The 20,589-nt window shown below is 41.6% G+C and overlaps 1 protein-coding gene across 2 annotated transcripts; it reads left to right on the plus strand.

Moving 5' to 3' along the window:
- The first annotated feature begins 1,048 nt into the window (after positions 1-1,048).
- Positions 1,049-15,561, plus strand: LOC104940631 (transmembrane and coiled-coil domain protein 3). Of its 2 annotated transcripts, XM_027273043.1 has the most exons (5): positions 1,049-1,406; positions 6,653-6,768; positions 11,761-12,728; positions 12,993-13,128; positions 13,490-15,561. In XM_027273043.1, exons 3-5 carry the CDS (start codon positions 11,803-11,805, stop codon positions 13,793-13,795), a joined length of 1,368 nt encoding a protein of 455 aa, XP_027128844.1. In that variant the 5' UTR covers positions 1,049-1,406; positions 6,653-6,768; positions 11,761-11,802; the 3' UTR covers positions 13,796-15,561. The 2 variants fall into 2 exon arrangements, with proteins under 2 accessions (XP_027128844.1, XP_010755586.1); XM_010757284.3 differs by lacking the exon at positions 6,653-6,768.
- The last annotated feature ends 5,028 nt before the right edge of the window (positions 15,562-20,589 follow it).

Genomic DNA, 20,589 nt, shown 5'->3' on the forward strand with positions numbered 1-20,589 from the left:
TATTACAATATACCCCTATTACAATATACAACCTATTTGTCATCAGACGAAACTGTACCAATACCAGCAGCATGCCATTCTGGTCATACATTGTGATATTTGTTTAATATATTATATATTATTAGTCTTTACAATATGAGTGACTCTTTTTTAAATCATGAAAACTGTAAATGTTTTTGTTTTGTATACAATAAGTAACATAAGTGACTGTGGTGGAAAATAACAGAAATTAAAGTTAAATTTATGACACTGTATATGTGTGCTTGACCACATTTCTACTACACTACAGTTTTTTAACAGTTAGGAGCTAGTCATAAGACTTTAAAAGCAGAACATATATAATTAATATATTAAATTATTATATTTACTCTAGATTAAACTACTTAACAGTGTATAAAATACCTGACCAGTTACTAACTGCTATTAAATACTTCTTACACATCAGTAATAAGACTTCAGTCGGACGTATGTTTACACTGATGTTGTACTTATACTTAAGTAAAGGATCTGAGTGCTTCTTCCACCAGCGTTGAGTAAATATTATGATATGTAAAAATGATGTTTCGTAACGCTGACATCCATCACTGCTAGGTGGCACTAAATCCTACACACTGGACCTTTAAACAGCTTCTTCGGCCACAGACTGCTGCTCCCAACATGTATGGAGCTGTCAGACTCTTTAACATCAGCATGACTTTGTGAGTTTATTCAGTAATTTCATATTTATGAATCATTTCTTATCAACCTTGTGCATAGAGCTGCTGTGACTAGTGAGTGGAAGACAGTGAAGTGGGGTCCTTAAAGTCTCTCTTATCTTAAAATAGCATTTTAAAGTACACTGTATTTAATAGAGTATTGCAACAGACTTTATGACCTTTATGCTTTAAAGCATCATCTTTTTTTCATTATTATTATCATCTATTTTCACTCCCCCCCCCCAAAAAAAATATATTTTATTTTGAAAGTCACTTATCAAACTACAAATTACAACTTTTAAATCATGCATTTTTTATTATTATTTTTTAATTTTTTGGTTATAATTATTGAAGACATTGCTCACACACCGATAGGCTGAGTGAGAGGCACGTGTGTGGAAAGGGTTAACCCTCCTCCTCGCGCAGGGCGGAGTTTGGCTTCACGCATAGTTTTTGTATGTTGAAGAGAGCAGTCAGTGTGTGTGTGAGTGTGTCTGTGTCTGAGTATGTGTGTGTTCAAACAAGAGAGGCTGACAGAAGCGGGGTTAAATATGGATCCGACATCAGGCGTGACTTGTGAACTAGTCCTGGTCTTGATCTGAAGAACCAAGCAGCTCCGGACTGATCCCAAAACCCGGGTTTATTATGCCCAGCGCCAACGTGTCCGTGCGAAGTTTATCCGAAGTAGAGAAATACCTCGGCAGCCGGATGGTGAGTATCTTATGAGTGTGTGTGTGTGTTTTGCATAATCGTTGTGTCATACACGGTGCTGTACCAGCGGTGCATTGTTTTCTGCTGATCTCCACGTCATGTGAAAACCAACAGCTGCGCACATTTCTCCCCAACAAAGAGCCTTTAACCCCCCGGTGATACACCCAGATACACAAGGCGAGAGATGTGCTGAAGTATCTGTCACCATGGGGACATAAAGGCTTTGTTACGGGACAGTAACAGTCTGTTCTGAGCAGAACTACTAAGCAATCATTTAAATCGATGATCGATCGATAGTCGATTTCTTTTTGGGGAGGGTTGCTTGTTATGTTCAAACAAAGAGAGAGAGAGAGAGAGAAGTTGGATCCAAGGAGGAGGGCTTAAAATTTGACTTGTTTACTGATGTATTATGTCATCTAAATGTTAGAAATAAAAACAAAAATCCTGTGTGTTGCACTGTGTTTGAACTGAAACAGGTGATTTTTAATGGAAATGTCTTGTGGTGATGTTGTGTTGGACTCCAGCCGCTTCTAACATTTGTCCTCCTCCAACCAAATAAGAAAATAAAAGTATTTCACTATTAATACGTGGATAAACAGCAGCACAGTTAAGTATGTGTGTCAAAAACAACTAAAGTAATCTGAAGTGAGTTCATCTGAAGGTGTGTTTGCAGAGCTCTACTGCATACCATCTTACAGGTGCTTTTGTATTTTCTTGCGGGCACTCCATGCCTGAATGTCTGACCTCATTTTTCAAAAAGTAAAGATTAAACTCTTACCGTAATCCTGTTTTTTTATCTGACATGGAAAGATTTGTCTGGAAAATATAAAATGCTTTTTTTTCCCTCCCCCTCTTTGCTGCCATTTACGATAGTGGAATGAGAAATGATCTGAGATGTATCTTATTTCGTGTGTCTACACACAGAGAAATGTAGTATTGTCCTGATCGAGTTTTATTTGTGTGGCTCAAATCACAAATTTGCCTTCAAGATCTTTACGATCTGTTCAAGGTAACTTCCATTCTCTGTCCTGAAACTTGTGACTCAGATCATAAAAACTGATCAACAACACGGTCAAATTCACATGGACCGGTTTTGGGGAAAACCATCCAACCATTCACTAATGTTAATGCACGATGTTGTGAAAAATCCCCTGAAGGCTGCGACAGATCTGATCGTAAGGCCAGGTGTTTTCAGACACGGTGACACCGAGGAGAGGAATGCTCAGCCGAGTGTGAGCCTTGAGAAACCAGAAAGTCAAGTATCAGCAGGTTGTTTCTCCTTCCAGGATATGTATGAACCTCCACCTTGTGATGTTCAAAGGTGGAGAATGACATTTTGATCTACCCACAGATGGGATCCTGCATAATAAAGAGAGCTCAGGCGGGTTTTCTTTGTCATGTTTGGTTCTTATTGACGCTGCCCTGTGAGCAGATACTTGAAACTCTTTAATTTGAGCAGCTCCTCTTCTCTAGACGTGTTGTGGTTTAACGACCAACACAATATTAATGACCAACATGTCTGATGATGTGGCTGGTTTATTACCATCGGGCTGTGTAATTGTGCTTTTCCTCTCTTTGTTGGCCGCAAAAGACATTCCAGTTTTGTTCCTCAAAAAGCTATTGTGCAGCAGATATAGTGGGTTAGAGGCCAACGATGACGCAACACTTCTGTTGGAGTGATTTTAAGCCTGCACTGAATGGCAGCTCTGCCAGAAATGTCATTTCTCAGTGACACATCTGTCCTTACCTGAACCTTCTGCTCTGCCCGTAGAGGTTCTCTTAACATTCACGCCGTCAGACAAAGTCAAGCCATCACATCAGTTTGAATAGCGACCTTTTTTTAAATACGCTGTATCCGGTGTGAGTTATTAGTCACAGGTATTATCCCTTTTTTTAAAAGTTGTTATATTATTTTTTATGCTTAATCAGCTCTTCAACTCTGCCACGTCATTCGCTCTCTCACTTTGAGTCACTACATTGAATATAGCCTGCATATTTATCTTAATTGAATCCCATTCAATACTTCCCCAGTCCACAGGGGCAAGCAGACAGTGGGAGTGTTAATGGGCTATTGATTTAGTCCTGAACCAGCTTGCCCATGAAATAATAGCAAATACGTCTTAAGCTATTAATTCCACTGACCTCCCAGGGACTTAGTCATTGAGGAAACTTAAGACTTCAAACTCTGTAGCTACTTTTTTTTCTCCTCTTTTTATTCTGATGACTGCGCGTACTGTTTGGCTTGGAGAGAAAGGCTTTACAATCAAAGTGTGGCCACATGGGCAGCCGTGGGATGGAGATGGGAGGAGGAGGTGATGTTAGGTCAGCTTTCTGACCACAGTCAAAGATGTGCTCCCTGTCGCTCTCACTCTCCCCCTCTCCGGGTTTCTTCCCGTTTCCCTGTGTGAGCTCCGAGTCGGAGAGTGTCTGTATCCATGTGGATCAGCTGGAGGGAATACCAATAAGCACCGCAGGCTTCTTCCCCCTCTGTGGTTCTGTTCTCTGCTGAAGGGACGGTTTTGTTCCATCTCAATGAGCATGCCAGCTCTTTTGCTTTGTGTGTGTGTGTTTATTTGGGGTGCACAGAGGCAACGACGGTCTAAAATCTAAACAGATGCCGCCCTGTGCACCACACACACACCACAGCTTCATCGAGTGCATCAGATTTCTTCAGATCGCTGCAGGTCACACCTCTGCTTGTAGTTACATGTGCCTGTGTGTCTGACCATTATTGTAAACTAGTGTTACAGAGGCGATTGTGAGTATTTAGGGACATTACTTCCTCGTTATGGGAACAATGCCTTCCTGTTTTTTGTTTAAGATCATTTTTTTTGGCCTTTTCAAGCTTTATTATGATAGAGACAGCTGAAGAGTGACAGGAATGTGGGGACAGAGAGAGAGAGATGGGGAATGACATGCGGGAAAGAGCCACAGGTCGGATTCGAACATGGGGCAGCTGCTCTACCAAGTGAGCCGAACGCCGCCTCACACTGCCTTCCTGTTTGCGTAAGAAAATGTCACCTGTGTGGGAAAACAAGTTTAGCAAGAACCCGCCTCAGCTCCAATACATTTTGCTAATCTGAACCAATATTTATCTCACTAATACCACTCAGTATTCCGAGCACACCCACTGCATAAACAGCCGGTTCTGAATTATTTGTCTGCTCTCTCCCTCGCTCCAGCTCAGGACTTTAATGCTGAAATGCTGCTCTGCCCGTGTCTTCTGGTGCTGCAGTGGATGCAGATGAGTGTATGGTTTGTTTTCTGCATGAAAAATTGAATCACTAACTAGATCATTGATCCGAGAGAGAGCACACTGCAGCGCAAGATAAGCAGCATCTGCAGTTTCTATCGACTGGCTCCCCGACTTTGCCCCCAAAATGTAGCAAAGATTTGGGCGGATTTCTGAGCACACAGCTCTCTCTTGTTGGGTTAAGATTGAGGCTAATACTGTTGGATCTTTATGTTATGCTGCCTGGCTAAGTCCGAACATATTAAATGGGTCATAGTGTTGGACAGACGCTGTGTGCTATGTAGGGCAGCGTGGGGGACAGGGGGCTCATACACAGCTGAGGTGTGAGCGAGGCAGCCTTGGGGCACAGAGGCCTCCTTTGGGTCCGGTTGGTGGCGACGATGATGATCGGGATGATGTGTGCTGCTGTGCTGTGTTTGAAAGCATCGTCCCTTTGTTCTGTTCTTGTTGTCGTGTTGGTTTCGTTGTCTGTGGCTCTCTTTCTGTCTGTCTCTCCTCGTCTGCTCTACTGACACAGTAATATCAATGAGTCAAACGACAGTGGGAGTATGCCTGGCTTCTTAACTGCAAGCCATATTCTCACATTTATAATGATAAGCTAAAACATTTAAGCATATGATCAGACAGATGGGCCTCACACAGCCCAGATTTTAAATCCCAAAGAGTGAGTGTGCGAGCGTGTTACAGGTCACCTGGTTATAGATTTAAACATCATCTTATTAAACTCTGAATCACCCTCTCACTTATGGACAGCCCACCTAACTTACCGCTGCCATTTGCTGCATTTTGTAGCAGCTTTCCCCCTACTTGCTGAGCTTTAACCCACCCTCCTGTTGTCTCCGGCCTATCCCCAAAGACCTTCAATCCTCGCACCGTTCCACCCTTCCACCTCACCAACCCCTGGAGTACGGCTGCATTAGTGTTTGGGAGAAACAGAGTGAAAAGTAGGGCAGCTCCTCAGCAGATCTGGGAGGACATTTTCATCAGCGTGAGGCTAATTCATTTCGCAGAGCCATTCATCCAGAGATACCCTCAGATTGCTCCAGCGGTTAGTCAGCATGGGTAGAAAGCTTGAGCAGCAGCAGCAGCGGTGGAAATGAGCTTATTAAATTTTAAATCTTACAATTTTTGTAGGATGTCAGGAAATGGTCAGATGTCATAATCGTTTTTTTGGGGGTTGTAGTATTTGTGTGAAACATCTGTGTCGTGTTATTTGAGCTGCTCTCATGAATCAAACCTCGTCCTGCCAAAAGCCAACTTGTTTTTAGAAGAGAAGTCTTACTTCCTTCACTCCAGCTGTGTAATACAATTTTGGCCTGAGGCCTGCCTCCTCCTCCAGGTGCACGAGTGTGAATATGAAACTTGTATCGATACACTTTGAAAACATCATCATCACCATCCCACTCCTGTCAAGGTTTGCTTTTGCCGCAGGCCTCAGCGATGACCCATCGACACGTCACAATTTGATCTATTTTACACGCTCATGCTGTAACTATCATATCACAGCAGCTTGAGGCAATACACTTCTGTTCTCTGTGTTTGCCCCCTAATACTACTAAGAAAATATTGCATAACATTTAAGCGTTAAAGCAGCTGGTGGGAGAGAGCCTGAGGAACTATCTTAGTTCCAGTACTGCACAAATAGCGTGCAGTTGATGCTGTCTGGGCAAACAGGCAGCTCTTTGTGTTTGTGCCGAAAACTAAGAAGACTGGCTAATACGCGTACCCTACACTTCCTCTTGAAGGAGGATAATCGGCTCCTCTTTCTTTTGTGTGACAAACAGGTTTGGCAAATAGCAGCTCCGTGAAGCGGACTGTTTTGATGAGAGATATTAGAGGCACTCTTAGAAGGAGTAGGCTTGTGATTGGGCGCAAGGCTCCTCAGGCTATACGTCACGCCAGTGAATCCATATGCAGTAGCCTCGCACATCAGAGTCCTGGAGAGAGCAGAGGTAGGACATGACAAAGTCTGCTTTTTTCTCTGGAAACAAAGAGTCCTGTGTTCAAGAAGGACAGATGCCAGAGAGGGGGAGAGACTGGGACAGAGGCTGAAATACCCCAAGCATGCCTGTAGAAAGAAGCGTGACATTCTCTGGTTACACACTATAAGTAAGTATGTATGTACAGTATAATTATAGGCATGTTTTGTATATACATGTACAAATAAGATTATAGTTTACAACCATGCTAACAGCTTATTGAAGATGTAAAACAGCACAGCAGTGCTTTGAGGTAAATTCTAACATGGTCTGGTCTGTTTTTACTTATCTTACTTCAGTAACTAAACCCAAATTATACAACAAGTAGTTCTAAAAAAAACCAATCCGATTGGTCAGCTAGACATTTAAAATGTGCTCAAATCAGCATGACAGCACACATGACTCTTGATAAATAAGAATAAGTAGTCAGTCTTAAGTAGTCTTTAATGAATATTCTAAATTTTATGGAGCGTAAGACTGCCTCGTTCATACAGGTGTGTACCTCGTTTGTGTGCAGCACGTCAGAGATCAAACAGTTTAGTGACCGCCGATATAATGTTATATTTAAATATTAAACGTCAACAAATATGGACCGAAGCTGAATATTTAATTAGATAAAAACATGTTGTGAATTTTTTTCAATGAATTTTGACTTTTGGACTACTTAACTGTGGAGATATGGGTGTGTTTGGATCACATCTTCCATCAGCTGTGCCGGTCAGTCACAAATAAAACACTATTAGCTTTGAAATACATGTGACGTTCACAGGCTTAGGAGCTATATACTGTATGTCCAAGGAAAACATACTTTTTAGTAGATATCTTGGTCACAAAAAGACTGAATTAGGAAAGACGTTTTGTGTTTTTATGTGCTGTATTTATTGAGTTTGGGAAAGTCCCTGATCTCTTGCCATGATGTTACTAAGGCTCGGACAATTTCCTGGAGTACTGGTAAACTGGTGTGACTTTCCCTGGCATTCCAGGGCAATGGTGAGCGGTATTTTGAGGGCAAATTGGCCTCAATTGATAATATATTTTACTTAAGTTGTTGTATAATCACAATATTACATTCGAGGGTGTGCTGCAACTTTTTATTGGCACTTCTGTGACGCTGACTGCATCACTGTCGTGCCAATAATGACATTAAAGCACACCCTCCCATGTAATATTGCTAAAGTACACCTGAAGCTGATGTAAATAACATAATTTCTGCAGGTATTTGGTTAAAAAATAAAGTATTAATCAAACTGAAATATGGAGCATATGATAGTATTATAGGAAGAACAGTCGATCTCACAGTTATTATCATTATGAATATTTCAGTCGGGTGGACCTAAAAACAGCTGCCTAACAAGCGTTAAGCAGTTTCTGTATCTGTGTTTATTAATAACTACGGGATTTCTCAGATGACACACCAAATTCTTGGTAAAGTCGAACATGTTTGACTAGTTGATTGAGTGTAAGATCATAGGGACAACATGAGGACACATGCATGTGTAACTTGATAAGTTAAATCCAACTGAAAGAGGAATAGACCCGCCGAACATGTTTTCGTTTTAGTAAGTATCTGCCATATGTTACTCATTGCGTTTGCACCCATGTATGACTAATCATACTTAATCACCCTATTGTTTGCAAACCCTGTCTTGAGTCCCACCTGACAGTCATGTGTGGAGTAGTCTCAGCATGCGGCACACTCTAGATGAGTCAGTTGATTGTAAAGGTGCTTAGCTTGCAATATGTAACCGTGGTGTCATGATGTGGATATGCTAAGGACTGTTGAGCCTCAAGTCTGCTTGCATTAGCTGGGATCTGTTTATTTGCTTGAAACTAGCTGTGTTATATTTGTCAAGGATTAGTGTGGCTTTGCACAGCCCATTGTGCTTGTTGTACAACACTTTGTATTAGGCTTTATCAGCTTACACCTCCCATTACTGGTGTGTACTGTGATCAACTTGCAAGATCCGGTCGCTTGTTAGGCCAACGTTATGCACTGCGGCGCCTTTTACACTTGAGGTGACATTTCTGTTCTAAAAATGCTGCGTTGAAATCTAATTAAGTTCTGTCTGTCTCTGCTGCTTTTTTTTTCAGTTTCCTCTTTTTTGGGAGGTCTTTAGGTTTCCTGAGTTTAAACCTGCTTACTGAACTGCATTTACTGTTTCACTTCCTCGAAAATCTACAGCAAAGTTCTGAAGAATTCTCTGCTCCACAGTCATCTGTTGATACATCAGTCAGAAACTTCTGGTAATGTTGAGCCTTTATTAGGGAAATGATAACTTACCGTAAAACTAGGCGACAGTGTCTGGAAAAAGGATTTCCTGAGCTTGTAGCCTTGTGTGACGTTATGACTGACCTACATCAGAAGGATGTGCTCCCCTTCTTTTTTTTTCTTCATTTAATAACCGTTAGCTGTCTTAGTGTTATCATCTGTCTGTTCTTATAATGTTTCTTTGCTTAATTATTGTTATTGTTTATTGCCTAATAAATATATTACAGTGAATTATCTTTACAGTTTAAAAAATAATAATATACAAATATAAACAGAACATGGTGTGTTTCTAATTAGCACAAGAAAAATATGTAAAGTGTAGTTCATCCCAAGAAAAGGAATTTTCACTAATTCTGATTTTACGCCAGAAGGCATTTTTAAAATTGGACAGGCCCAGAACAAGTTATAATGGCTCATTTTCTCCAGCAACTGGAGGAATCGAGTGATGAGACTGACCAGGTAAAATAAAATATCTGCCAAGACTTTTCCAGCCAAACACTCTCCAAGAGGTTGGGCTTGATATCTTCTACTGAAATTCGCAATATTGTCCGTATTTCTTTTGTCATGCAACTGTTAGTTTTACTTTTGCATTTTTGTTTAACATAGGTACTTCTAAGTAGTCTTAACTCCTTGGAGTTACTTATAAAATTAAGATTACTCTAAGCCCTGATCCGCCCTGTTGAGGCACTAATAAAAACTTTGGCTCTCTGGAATAAAACGTTTAATGTGATGATGTACCTGTAGAAATCTGAAGAAGTCACTGTTGTTTAAATCATGTAGTCTGCCCCAAAGCTGTTCCCTGACCACTGATTCAAAGTGAAGCGAGACCTCGATTAGCCCATCTCTTATAGCTAATATCTAACTGATTTGGCATAAAGTCGGGGTCATGTGAGCACCATCTCAGAATCTTTATTTCTTCAAGAAAGCCACTCTTACCATCAACGCTTAGCCATGTTTTCAGACTCAAATTGATCAATTTATCACTTGTTTTCATTAGGTTTCTAACCTTTTATCCCCTTCATTTGCCTGAATTGGAATTGACTCTGACATTCTTTCTTCAATTTCTTTCCATCTTGCCTGGTAATTAGACCACCAGCAAAACAAAACAGTCCTTTAGGCATGGGAGTGCAAGTCCTCCTCTATCCTAATTGGAAAGCATGAAAGAAAGTTTTTTTTCCCCTGCCAAATAAATCTCCATATGAACTTGTCCCATTTGTCAAATTGTTTATCATTTATTTCAACTGGAAGAGTCTGAAACAAATGTTCATTTTTACTGATTCACTGAATGACTCAAAACTCGATATTGGAATTAAATTCCACCTCTTATAGCCTCCTAATTGGTTTAAATTTAGATCATACAACTTTGTATGATCTCTGAAAAAAAGCTGAGCTTTGTCTCTGGCTAGGCCTATAGTTAAAACATTGACATCTGTCCTATGTGTGCGTTATACTATAAACAACAGAATTAAATTCTGGCAACTAGAATGTAACAGACGTGCCAAATAAGAGCATTACATACTCCCCCAGATGGTCCCACAGTGGAAATAGCAGAACAGCTGATGAGAGCAGAGCCAAGGACTCGGTATTAGAATTAATGTTTATAAAGAGAAAATTCAAAAATGTCAGAAAAGCATTAATTAAAACATTAAAGGAAATGTTTAATTACCAGGGTTCTGGACTAGAAAATGGTATCCTTCTCATTTTCCTTTAGGCTCTCATTTGTAATGCATACATCTACAAGTGTAGACCATATCTTACCTTTTACAGATGACTTGTTTTGTTAATTAGATACATTTCCACAGTGACTTTGCAAATGCTCCATGACTAATATAATAATAATAATTTAATATATACTAATATTACAACGGAGTATTATACAACAGAGTATTATACGATGGAGTATTAGGGTCAAATTTAAATAAAACATTTTTTTGGAATTAATTATGAGATTAAAGTTATATGGCACGTTCTCGCCATTGTGTGTCCGATAGGGTGGTCAGTAACATTAGGGCCCCACAGGGGACTGTTCTCTCTCCCTTCCTCTTTAGCCTTTTCACCTCAGATTTCAACTATTGCACCAAATCCTGCCATCTTCAGAAGTTCTCTGATGATTCAGCAATAGTTGGTTGTATTGAAAAGTGTGATGATAGTGAATACAGGAATGTTGTGGGCAACTTTGTCACTTGGACTGAGCTGAACCATCTGCAGCTCAATGTGACAAAGACGAAGGAACTAATAGTGGATCTGAGGCTGTCTACAAAAAGGGCCTAAGCCGACTCTTTTTCCTAAGGAGGCTGAGGTCCTTTAACACCTGCCCGACAATACCGAGAATGTTTTATGAGTCTGTTGTGGCCAGTGCGATCTTCTTTGCTGTCACATGTTGGGGCAGTGGGCTGAAGATCACAGACACCAACAGACTTAACAAACTGATCAGGAGAGCTGGTGATGTCGTGGAGGAGGAGCTGGACACTCTGACGACCGTGGCAGAGAGGAGGATGCTGTCCAGGCTTCATTCCATATTGGACAATGTTTCACACCCTCTCTACAGCACGCTGGCTCTGCAGAGGAGCTCCATCAGTAGCAGACTCCTCACTCTTAAATGCACCACAGAGCATCACAGGAAATCATTCCTTCCTGCGGTCATTAATCTATATAATGCCTCCCTCAGCTGACACAACACGGGCAATTACTTTTGTACATATATGTATTTATATGTTTATATTTTATTCGTAATTGATGATTACTTGTTTAACTTAACTGGAGTATTGTAACAAAAATAAATTCCCCCTGGTATTATTAAAGTATTTCTGATTCTGATTCTGATAATACAATCTTTATTTCTCCTCCTTTTAGGACAGAAGTATTGAGGGCAGTCCTGTGAGCATCCCTGCGTCGATGCGTCGGGGCTCTTCAGAGAACAATCTGGATCTAGATCTGAGTGATGGAGGTCCTGGTCTGGGCTTTGAGGTCCAGCGTAGTCGTTCGTGCTTGGACAACCTTCAGCAGAAGATACTTAAAGTCACAGAGCAGCTGAAGATCGAGCAGACCGCGCGGGACGAGAACGTTGCTGAGTACCTGAAATTGATGAACAGCGCGGATAAGCAGCAAGTAGGGCGCATCAAGCAGGTGTTTGAGAAGAAGAACCAGAAGTCAGCTCAAAACATTGCCCAGATGCAAAAGAAGCTGGAGCAGTACCATCGAAAGATGAAAGACAATGAAACCCACCACAGTCCATCACCTCACCAGTCCACTGTCAAACACACCACCCTGCCCAGGGAGTCTCCCAGAGAGCTGCTGAGGGACATGACTGGCAGTGGCCGCCACCCGACCATGGATAAGATTAAGACCATCGGACCAGGCGTTTCCCTGTCCCCTCCTTTCTTCTTCAGTAAGCCCAGAGAGTTTGCCAACCTTATCAGAAACAAGTTTGGCAGTGCTGACAACATCGCCAACCTCAAGACCACTCTGGATGCTTCATCACCACTGCCCACTGACGGTGCAGGAAGGGGGCTGAGTAGCAGCACTTCTATGGTGGGCAAGCCCAAATATCCCAGTGATGATGAATGCTCCTCGGGGAGTGCTTCCATTTCAGCAGACAGTAACGGGAACCCAGCGGGGGCAGGAGTGTCAGCAGGGCAGGAACAGAGTCAGGGCCAACAGGCTGGGGAAGATGGCCAGAGCAGATTGGCCCTGAGCCTGGAGGAGGTGAGTGAGATCAAAGAAGCTCAGAGCCAGCTGGAGGAGGATGTGGAGGAGCTGAAGTCTCGGTTCGAGAAGGAGTATGGCATCATCAGCCAAACACTGCAGGAGGAGAGATACAGGTATGTTTGTATTACTTTTTTTCCCACAGTATGTTCATTGTTCATGTACGTACATAACACAGACACTTGCATCACATACTAGTGTAGACTACTATATGAATGTTACATCACCCCATCATTTGTGATGTCTCGCCATTGCTCTGTTGTGGTTGGGCTTGTGTAAAACGTAAATATCCACAGCACTTAGGGAATTTGAAGATAAGTATTTACTAAATTGCTCAAATTTTAACTAATATTTCTGCATCCTCCTGAACCGACTGTCAGGTATAAGCGTTTGGAAGACCAGCTAAACGACCTGACAGAGCTTCACCAACATGAGATGACCAATCTGAAGCAGGAACTGGACAGTATCGAGGAAAGGGTGGCCTATCAGGCTCATGAATGGGCCACAGATATACAGGTAAGGAAACCCGCAGACTACGTGTCTTTACCTGTGTGTGCTTAGAGTATCAGCAGGCAGATCACATAAAAGTGAGATCATTCAAATGCGTTATTATAGATTAAGGCTGTTTCCGCATAGAGCTGAATTAATTCGTTGCATGTTTTAATGGTTCCCTTTATGAGATAACAAAATCAAAGTCTGCTTTGTCGTTTGACATTTATGACAATCCAAACCTCTGTCCGCGTGCCTCCCTGCTGATACATAATAAATGTTTTGAATGAATTTGGGTAATTGAGGATGAAAAGGTCAGCAAAATGCCTTTTAGCTACTTGGGAAACATCCAGACCCACAAAATCTCTCGCCATCATTTTCATCTCAGGAGGCTCTGGAGTCGTGTCAGACGAGAGTGTCCAAACTGGAGCTGCAGCAGCAGCAGCAGCAGCAGACGGTCCAGCTCGAGAGCCGTGACGCCCGAGTCCTGCTTGGGAAGAGCATCAACATCATGCTGGCCATCATCACCGTCATTCTGGTGTGTGTCTCCACCGCTGCCAAGTTTGCCGCTCCACTGATGAGGAGCCGGCACCATGTGGTCGCTACCTTCCTAGGAGTTTGTTTTTTGACCATCTTCTGGAAGAACTGGGATCGTTTACAGTATACTATAGACCGGCTGCTGGTGCCTGCCTGATAGAGAAGAATGCATACTGCAAACAATATTGCAGTTACATGGATGCTGTCAGTTGTGCGGATAGAACTGTCTAAGAGGATTGGTTGTACAATCGTCACAAGACATGATCGTTGGAATTTACATTGATCAGTTTTATTGTTTTGTTTTTTTTAGTCAGACTGAAATAAAATTTGTCTTTTTTTTTTTGTCTAGAACTTGAATGTGTCTTGCTAACAATTTTCATTTAACCTTTTAAAAATAATATTTATATAACAGTAAATTTCGTTACCTCTCCGTTGATTGCTACGAAATGGCATGGGATTGATTGCTACGAGAGAAGTGCATTATCACTACAATGCAACAACATGGAACTCTCTCTTTCTCTGGAAAATAATCATTAGGTGAGGTAAAAAAAATAAAAAAATCTTTCTGATTTTACATCAATTCTCATACTGTTGCAAGCACGTACATGCACATACAAGCAAAACCTCAAGCTTGGTGTCTTGTCGGCCATAGCTATGAAATGCTAAAGGTGGCTGGTAGGTGGATTTTGTTACCTTTGCACAGAGACAGGCTGGCTGTTTCCTTCTGTTTTTAGTCTTTATGCTAAGCTACGATAACTTTAGCATACAGTCATGACAGTGGTTTCTATCTTCTAATCAAACTTAAAAAAAAAAAGAAGAAGTAAGAAGCATATTTCCCCAAATGTTGAACTATTCCTTTTAGTGAAGAACCTCCAGACTCCAGACTCCAGCACAGCACAGAGGCAATGTACATCTTGTTTTTCATGTGTTTATTTTCTTTATTCCTTATTGCCTTTTCTGCCCTGTGTGATCAGTCACCTCTGGAAGTTTTTTTTTTCTCCTGTTTACTGTTCCTGATATTTTAAGTGCAATGTTTGATTTCTTAAGAGCACTGTTTTTAAAAATGTTTCATTTCGGAGTGAACGTTTTTCGTCAGTGTTTTACAGTGATGTGTGTGTGTGTGTGTTTTTGCGCTGGCAGGGTGGGGTGGGGTTGCTTGAGGAAGTGTCATTAATGTTAGTATGAGAGATCCATAACCACTGAAGCCACTGCTGGGCTCTGATAAGACCAGCTGTCTCCTCTCTCAAGGGCCAAAAATCAATCCCACTGCATTACCGTGCTGATAGCGTGGTTATATCAACGCACGCCAGCTCTCTAGTGCAAGCACACATGCGCACACACCCAAACAACACAGAACAGAGTCACTTGGCTCTATTTATGTCTTATGGGTCTGATGTTTGTTTCTTTTTACTAATGTAAATGTGATGGAGAAAGCGATGGGTCATACTGTGATACAAGCCTTTTTCTGAGGAAAAATGCAATTCCTTTTTTTATTTTAAAGAAGCAACGAATAGCCTTCAGTACTCTGATGATGACAGAGCAGCACATTACAGGCTCTGCGTGATCTACTATAAGTCTTTTTTTTTTTTTTTGTGGACTGACTAATGTATTTTTTCATGTTTGCCTATGAGGATCTGACATGAAGCTACGGATCACTTTTTAATGTTTGTCTGCCATAATAACATGTTTATGTTGATGTTTGTTGTTGTTGTTGTTGTCATCTCTCTGTTGTCCCACTGACTGTATCATACGTATTTGTTCTTGTATCTGACGTATTTGAAGACGTCTTACCTGCAGAACTACAGATGTGGTTTACATTCTTTCTTTATCTCTGGTGCACTGTGATCAATCAGTTGTATTTTCATGCATTACGTGCCTTTTGTCTGATAATTTCTGTTAAATTAAACAATACTTTTTAATCAACTCGTGACTGTATCTCTGATCTGATTGGGGTTTTTTACTTGAATATTTCAACACTGATACATCACAGCAGCGTTACACTCAATATGAACACTGAATACTGCAGATATTTGTTGTTCTTCTGCTACTAAATGCTCTCTCCTTCACCACCACTAGGAGGTGTAGGTGCTGCACTGTTGAGACAACAGATCAAGCTACTGGGAGGCTGAAGCATCTTAGACAGCCTTCATACTAACCACATTTGATCCACGTTTCATAAATTATATCCATTCTGTCAAAATCAATGCCAGGACTTCACACAAACATGAAAAACAGGAAACAGAGACAACACTTTCCTGTTTCAGTGAAATAACAGCATGGAGGCGTAGCGCCCTCTTCTGTTGTAGCAAATCAACATTGAGACTCCACTGCAGCATATTCCTATATATATTTCCATTAATATCAAATCTAGGTCATGCTGTATTCCATGCTGTGAGCAGGATTTGCTTTCTTTAGACCGTAGCCTGTAACCGTGACTGCTGTGACTCTCATCAGGGTGGATTTTGATAGATGATAGTTGGATGGGTTGCTCAACCGAGCTGCTACAATATGTACATTTTTATATGCCTAAGTAAAGCTCACTAATGCACGGCTTGGATGCATATATTAATGCAGGACATATCATTAATTTCTCACCATAAGAAAATTATAAAGTTTGACTTTTCACTGATATGTGACCAAATTAGCTGGATTCCAGTTGTGATTATTTTTTTTTATGCAGTCACAATAATATAAAATGACACATTGTAAACAAAATGTTAACTATCACCTTTAAATGACAGATAACAAACAACATGTCACCTGTATGCAACAGTGCAACAGCATGCTGCATTATCACTGTCAGAGAGAGCAGCTGATGCACACACAGGGACACACACACAAACACACACCTACACGCACAGAATGATGCACAGTGCACACTTAAACTCAGCCGCACTGCAATATGGGTCGCCTGGCACAGTGGTATGCATGATTTAGCCTGCGTGACTCGTACCTGCTTGCATGCAAAACAGAGACCCACACACACACACAATGAGATATGGAAACAGGAATGAGGATGATTGACAGATAGCTTAACTGGGGATCTCTGGCACTGAGACAGTGTTCCTGTACTTTATAAGAGCTTAAGTTTAACAGCGCACATACATGTGTCTGTGTATGTGTGTGTGTAGGAGGACTAGCTGTGTTCCATGCATCTGTGGAGCAACTAAGGCCTCTGGGGGAGAGAAAACACTCAGATTGGTGTGACGCAGAGATCCTGACTAACACACACATGCACACAGCCACCCACACATGGACACACACACACACACACACACACAGGCTTAAAAATGGGGATTAAGAGCTATATTTGTAGGTGTGAATAGAGAGCAATATTTCATTTCCGGATCGTTCTCTCCTCTGTATTATGTGATCTAAAAAGTGAGCTCATCCCTTTGATGTGCACTCAGATCCTGTATGTTTTCCATTGTGCTCTCCCTTGTGAGCTCCTGGAGCTCGCTGGCCTATTCACTGGGCTCCATAATGAGCTGCTAATTATCCCAGGACCTCATCGTGTCTCTTTGGGCCCCGTAGCTAAGCCTCCTCCTCACACAGGTTGGCATGGTGACTGTAGGGGATAGGACCTGCATGGAGGAGGCCACCAAAAGGACCGCCGCCGCCACCGCCGCCGCTGCAGCTTCACTCCCGCTCTCTTGTACTGAGGGGGACGGATTTTGTTCACTCCTAGAAAGACAAAGGAGAGAGTGGGAAGTGTGTGGATAGAATTAGCTTTATGCATTGCTGCATTAAATTTGGTGAAGATTTAGTTGTACTTGTGTGTTTACAAATACTAGTGTGAATATGGGTTTCACTCTCAGTGCATGAACTCATATTATGGGAAAGTTCTGACCTCTAGGGCAACTCTCCACCCTGATTTAGACTCCTCTGGCAGCACTCGCCCCTTCCCATTTCCTGTTTATGGTGTCATGGAAACAGGCCATGTTCCTTTCCTCTGCTTTTGCACTATACCATAAAAATGTACCCTGCTTAAAGCAAAGGGCCGCAGTCTTATGAATACCTCACTCAGCAGGCATATGATGGTAAGTCTGCAGCTCTGATGCTGCAGCGTCTGTGACCAGAATTAGAACTTCCACTGATGAATTCGGAGAAATGGCCGGTCGGAAATACCAGATTTATGGAGGCATTTATCATCAAGGCCTTTGTATAAATCACCTCTTAAAATTCCCTAATTCAAAGGCACCTCCAATTTCCTTTAGTTGCTAGGCAACCGCAGAGCGCCACAGTGATGCTTGGTGTTGAAGGCTGGCAGCCCAGTGTTGTAAAGTAGATTGTGGGGTGAATCACTGTCTTTTATAGCTCTGAGGTTCCATTACATGGCCAGCTGACAGTGACAATGATACACTGTCACTACAGAGTAATTATACAGCCTGTTTATCCCTCTGGTGTATTCACAAGCAAATTATGTCGGCCAAATGGTTGCAGTGTTGCTTGTGCTATTTGACCATTGCCACTGGACAGGCAGTTAAGCATTATAATCATTAGAACTGATTTGAAAGATGTGACAACATATGGCACGTTTGCTTGGGGGGGAGAAAAACAGTGCCAACATAATATTTAGTAATATTTTCATTTTGCTCTCTCCATCAATGTCTATCTAATCTATTTCAAGCCTGCATGCCATACGTGATGTCTGATATTTGTCTGTATGTGTCTGTGTTTATGTCTTTTTTTCCCCCCCACTCGGGGCTTGATTAAACCACCATGGGGTCGTCGTGATACAAAAATGAGCTTTTGGAGCCATTTTGACCATCTGTTCCTCCTGCTCTCTATGCATGCGATCAGTCACCTCCAAATTCCTATTATAAGCACACTGCAGACAACACATGACACCATCATATTTCAGTAAACAACAAGTAGTCCCAGGTTTGACAATTTCCATTTAGCAGTATGTGCCAAATAAACACAATATCAGCTAAAAATATGTTTCTTGAGGATAAATATTGCCTCAGGAACCCTCTGCAGGAAACGTTAGAATAAGATATTGAAGCTTTACAGTGTCTTTTAGCTCACTGATGTGTCTTTTAAGACCTACTATTTTGTTTTGTCAGCAAAGAAGCTCTGATGTACATTTCCTGCCCAGTACATCAAGCTGATGAACATAGAGGAACATTTAGCAGCTCAGGAGCCATATATTTAATTTATTTATTCAAAAAACACAACTCCAAATAAATCCTGTTGTTGCTCTTTGTCTGCGACTTTATAATAGTGTTGAGCTTACAGGTTGTTCTGTTGTCCGCAAGTGAATGATGAAACAAGAGTCTGCTAGCTTTTCTGTGAGGATGTACATTGAACTAAATGTTAATGAATTTGCTACTTAAAAATCCAAAGAATAGCTGAGGCTGGTGGGAATAACATAATAGTGTTGCATGTTCACAGTGTTGGACAGATCGAAGATGTGACCTGATGATGGTGCTAGAAAGTCACAAAATTCTTCATCCGACTCTGGCGCTTCATCCAAAGAAAACTTTTCATTTAAGAACAAAAAAGGCATTTCGTGTTGTTCACTATGATTCATCGTCTGGGGACCCTGAATGTCTTTAAAAAGTTTCACAGCAGTTGATCTTATAGTCGTTGAGATATTTCAATCTGAACCAAAATGGAGGGCCGACTGATGACCTCACATTTCCACCCTTGGAGCATGAATTGCACACACAATCATATCAATGACGCACATATTTGTGTAAAAACAATCCCATTCAAACTATCGTTCCATCGAGGATTACATGAATAGACGATGTTAAAATGATAACCCACAGATACACATTGCAAATACTTTAAGAAACTGTTGGCCCCTTTTGTGTGTTTGCGTCTGTGTGCGTCCATTTGTGTTACATGTCAATTACAGGCCCACATTCCTGAGGTCTTTACTGTAGCTGTGGGCGCCTTTGCATATGACTTGTTGAATCTGGACAAAACAAAGACCACAGTATGAGCGGATAGATTCCCTGTGTATGACCTCACTCTGTGGGACAGTGCTCTTTTACAGAACAAACAGCTCATCGCTAACACACTCATACTGCAGGCCTTGGTTCGACTGCACTTGTAGATACTTTTCATGGGTTTTTTATTGTTGTTTTTCTTTAGGCAAAGCTCTGGTATGAGTGGGGATTGCCGCGGAGAAAAATTGGAGTGCATCTTCCAGCTGCACAACATTTAACAGCCATCTTAGTCAACTTTGGCAAACAGCTTTATAGCTGAGAGTATGTGAGCTCTCCCAAAGCAGTAACATCCCGCCTATCTGGCCCAGACAAACACTGAACATTATTTTTGTGTTTGACCATCATGGTTTGATGGTATCTGCATTCCTTCTGTGCTCGTTCTGCTCTGCAACCATGAATCCTGCCACACTGGAGTGACACAGGTGGATTGAAGCCAGGCATTGTCAGCTCATTATCAACACCTTGTCAGCCAACTTTCTCCACTCCACAGCTCTCCCCTTCCTGTGTGTGTGTGTGTGAGTGTGTGTGTCTGTGTGTGTGGGAGGCTGTTATTGTGTGTGGTGAGGAGACTGTGGGATGACTTCAAGCTGAAAGATGCCTCCATGCTCAGTCGCCTTGTCTGGGGGATTACAGCTGCCTGAGGAAAGCTGTACAGAGTCACAGGGAAGGAAATGCTCATACACAGGCATCAGTCTTTTCAATCTGCTCCCTTTTATCTCTTTTTTACTTGTTGTCTGTCCCTGAAAAAAAAAAATCACATGCTGTTTATCACAGGTACAAACAAGAACACGGCGCACTCTTTCACGCTTCTACCTCTTTCTATTTCCTTTGCACACACTTCTGCTTTTGTTTTTAACATTTCCTCTTCAAGAAGTCGGCAGGTTTCATATATGTGTGTGTCTATTTTTGATATGTGTGTACGTCTGCAGAACACTTCCTGCTGTCTGACAATGCTGTGATAGGAATATCCTCCTACTGGGCCAACAAACAG

Source organism: Larimichthys crocea, chromosome XXI (genome assembly GCF_000972845.2).
Source record: "Larimichthys crocea isolate SSNF chromosome XXI, L_crocea_2.0, whole genome shotgun sequence".
Lineage (NCBI taxonomy): Eukaryota > Metazoa > Chordata > Actinopteri > Sciaenidae > Larimichthys > Larimichthys crocea.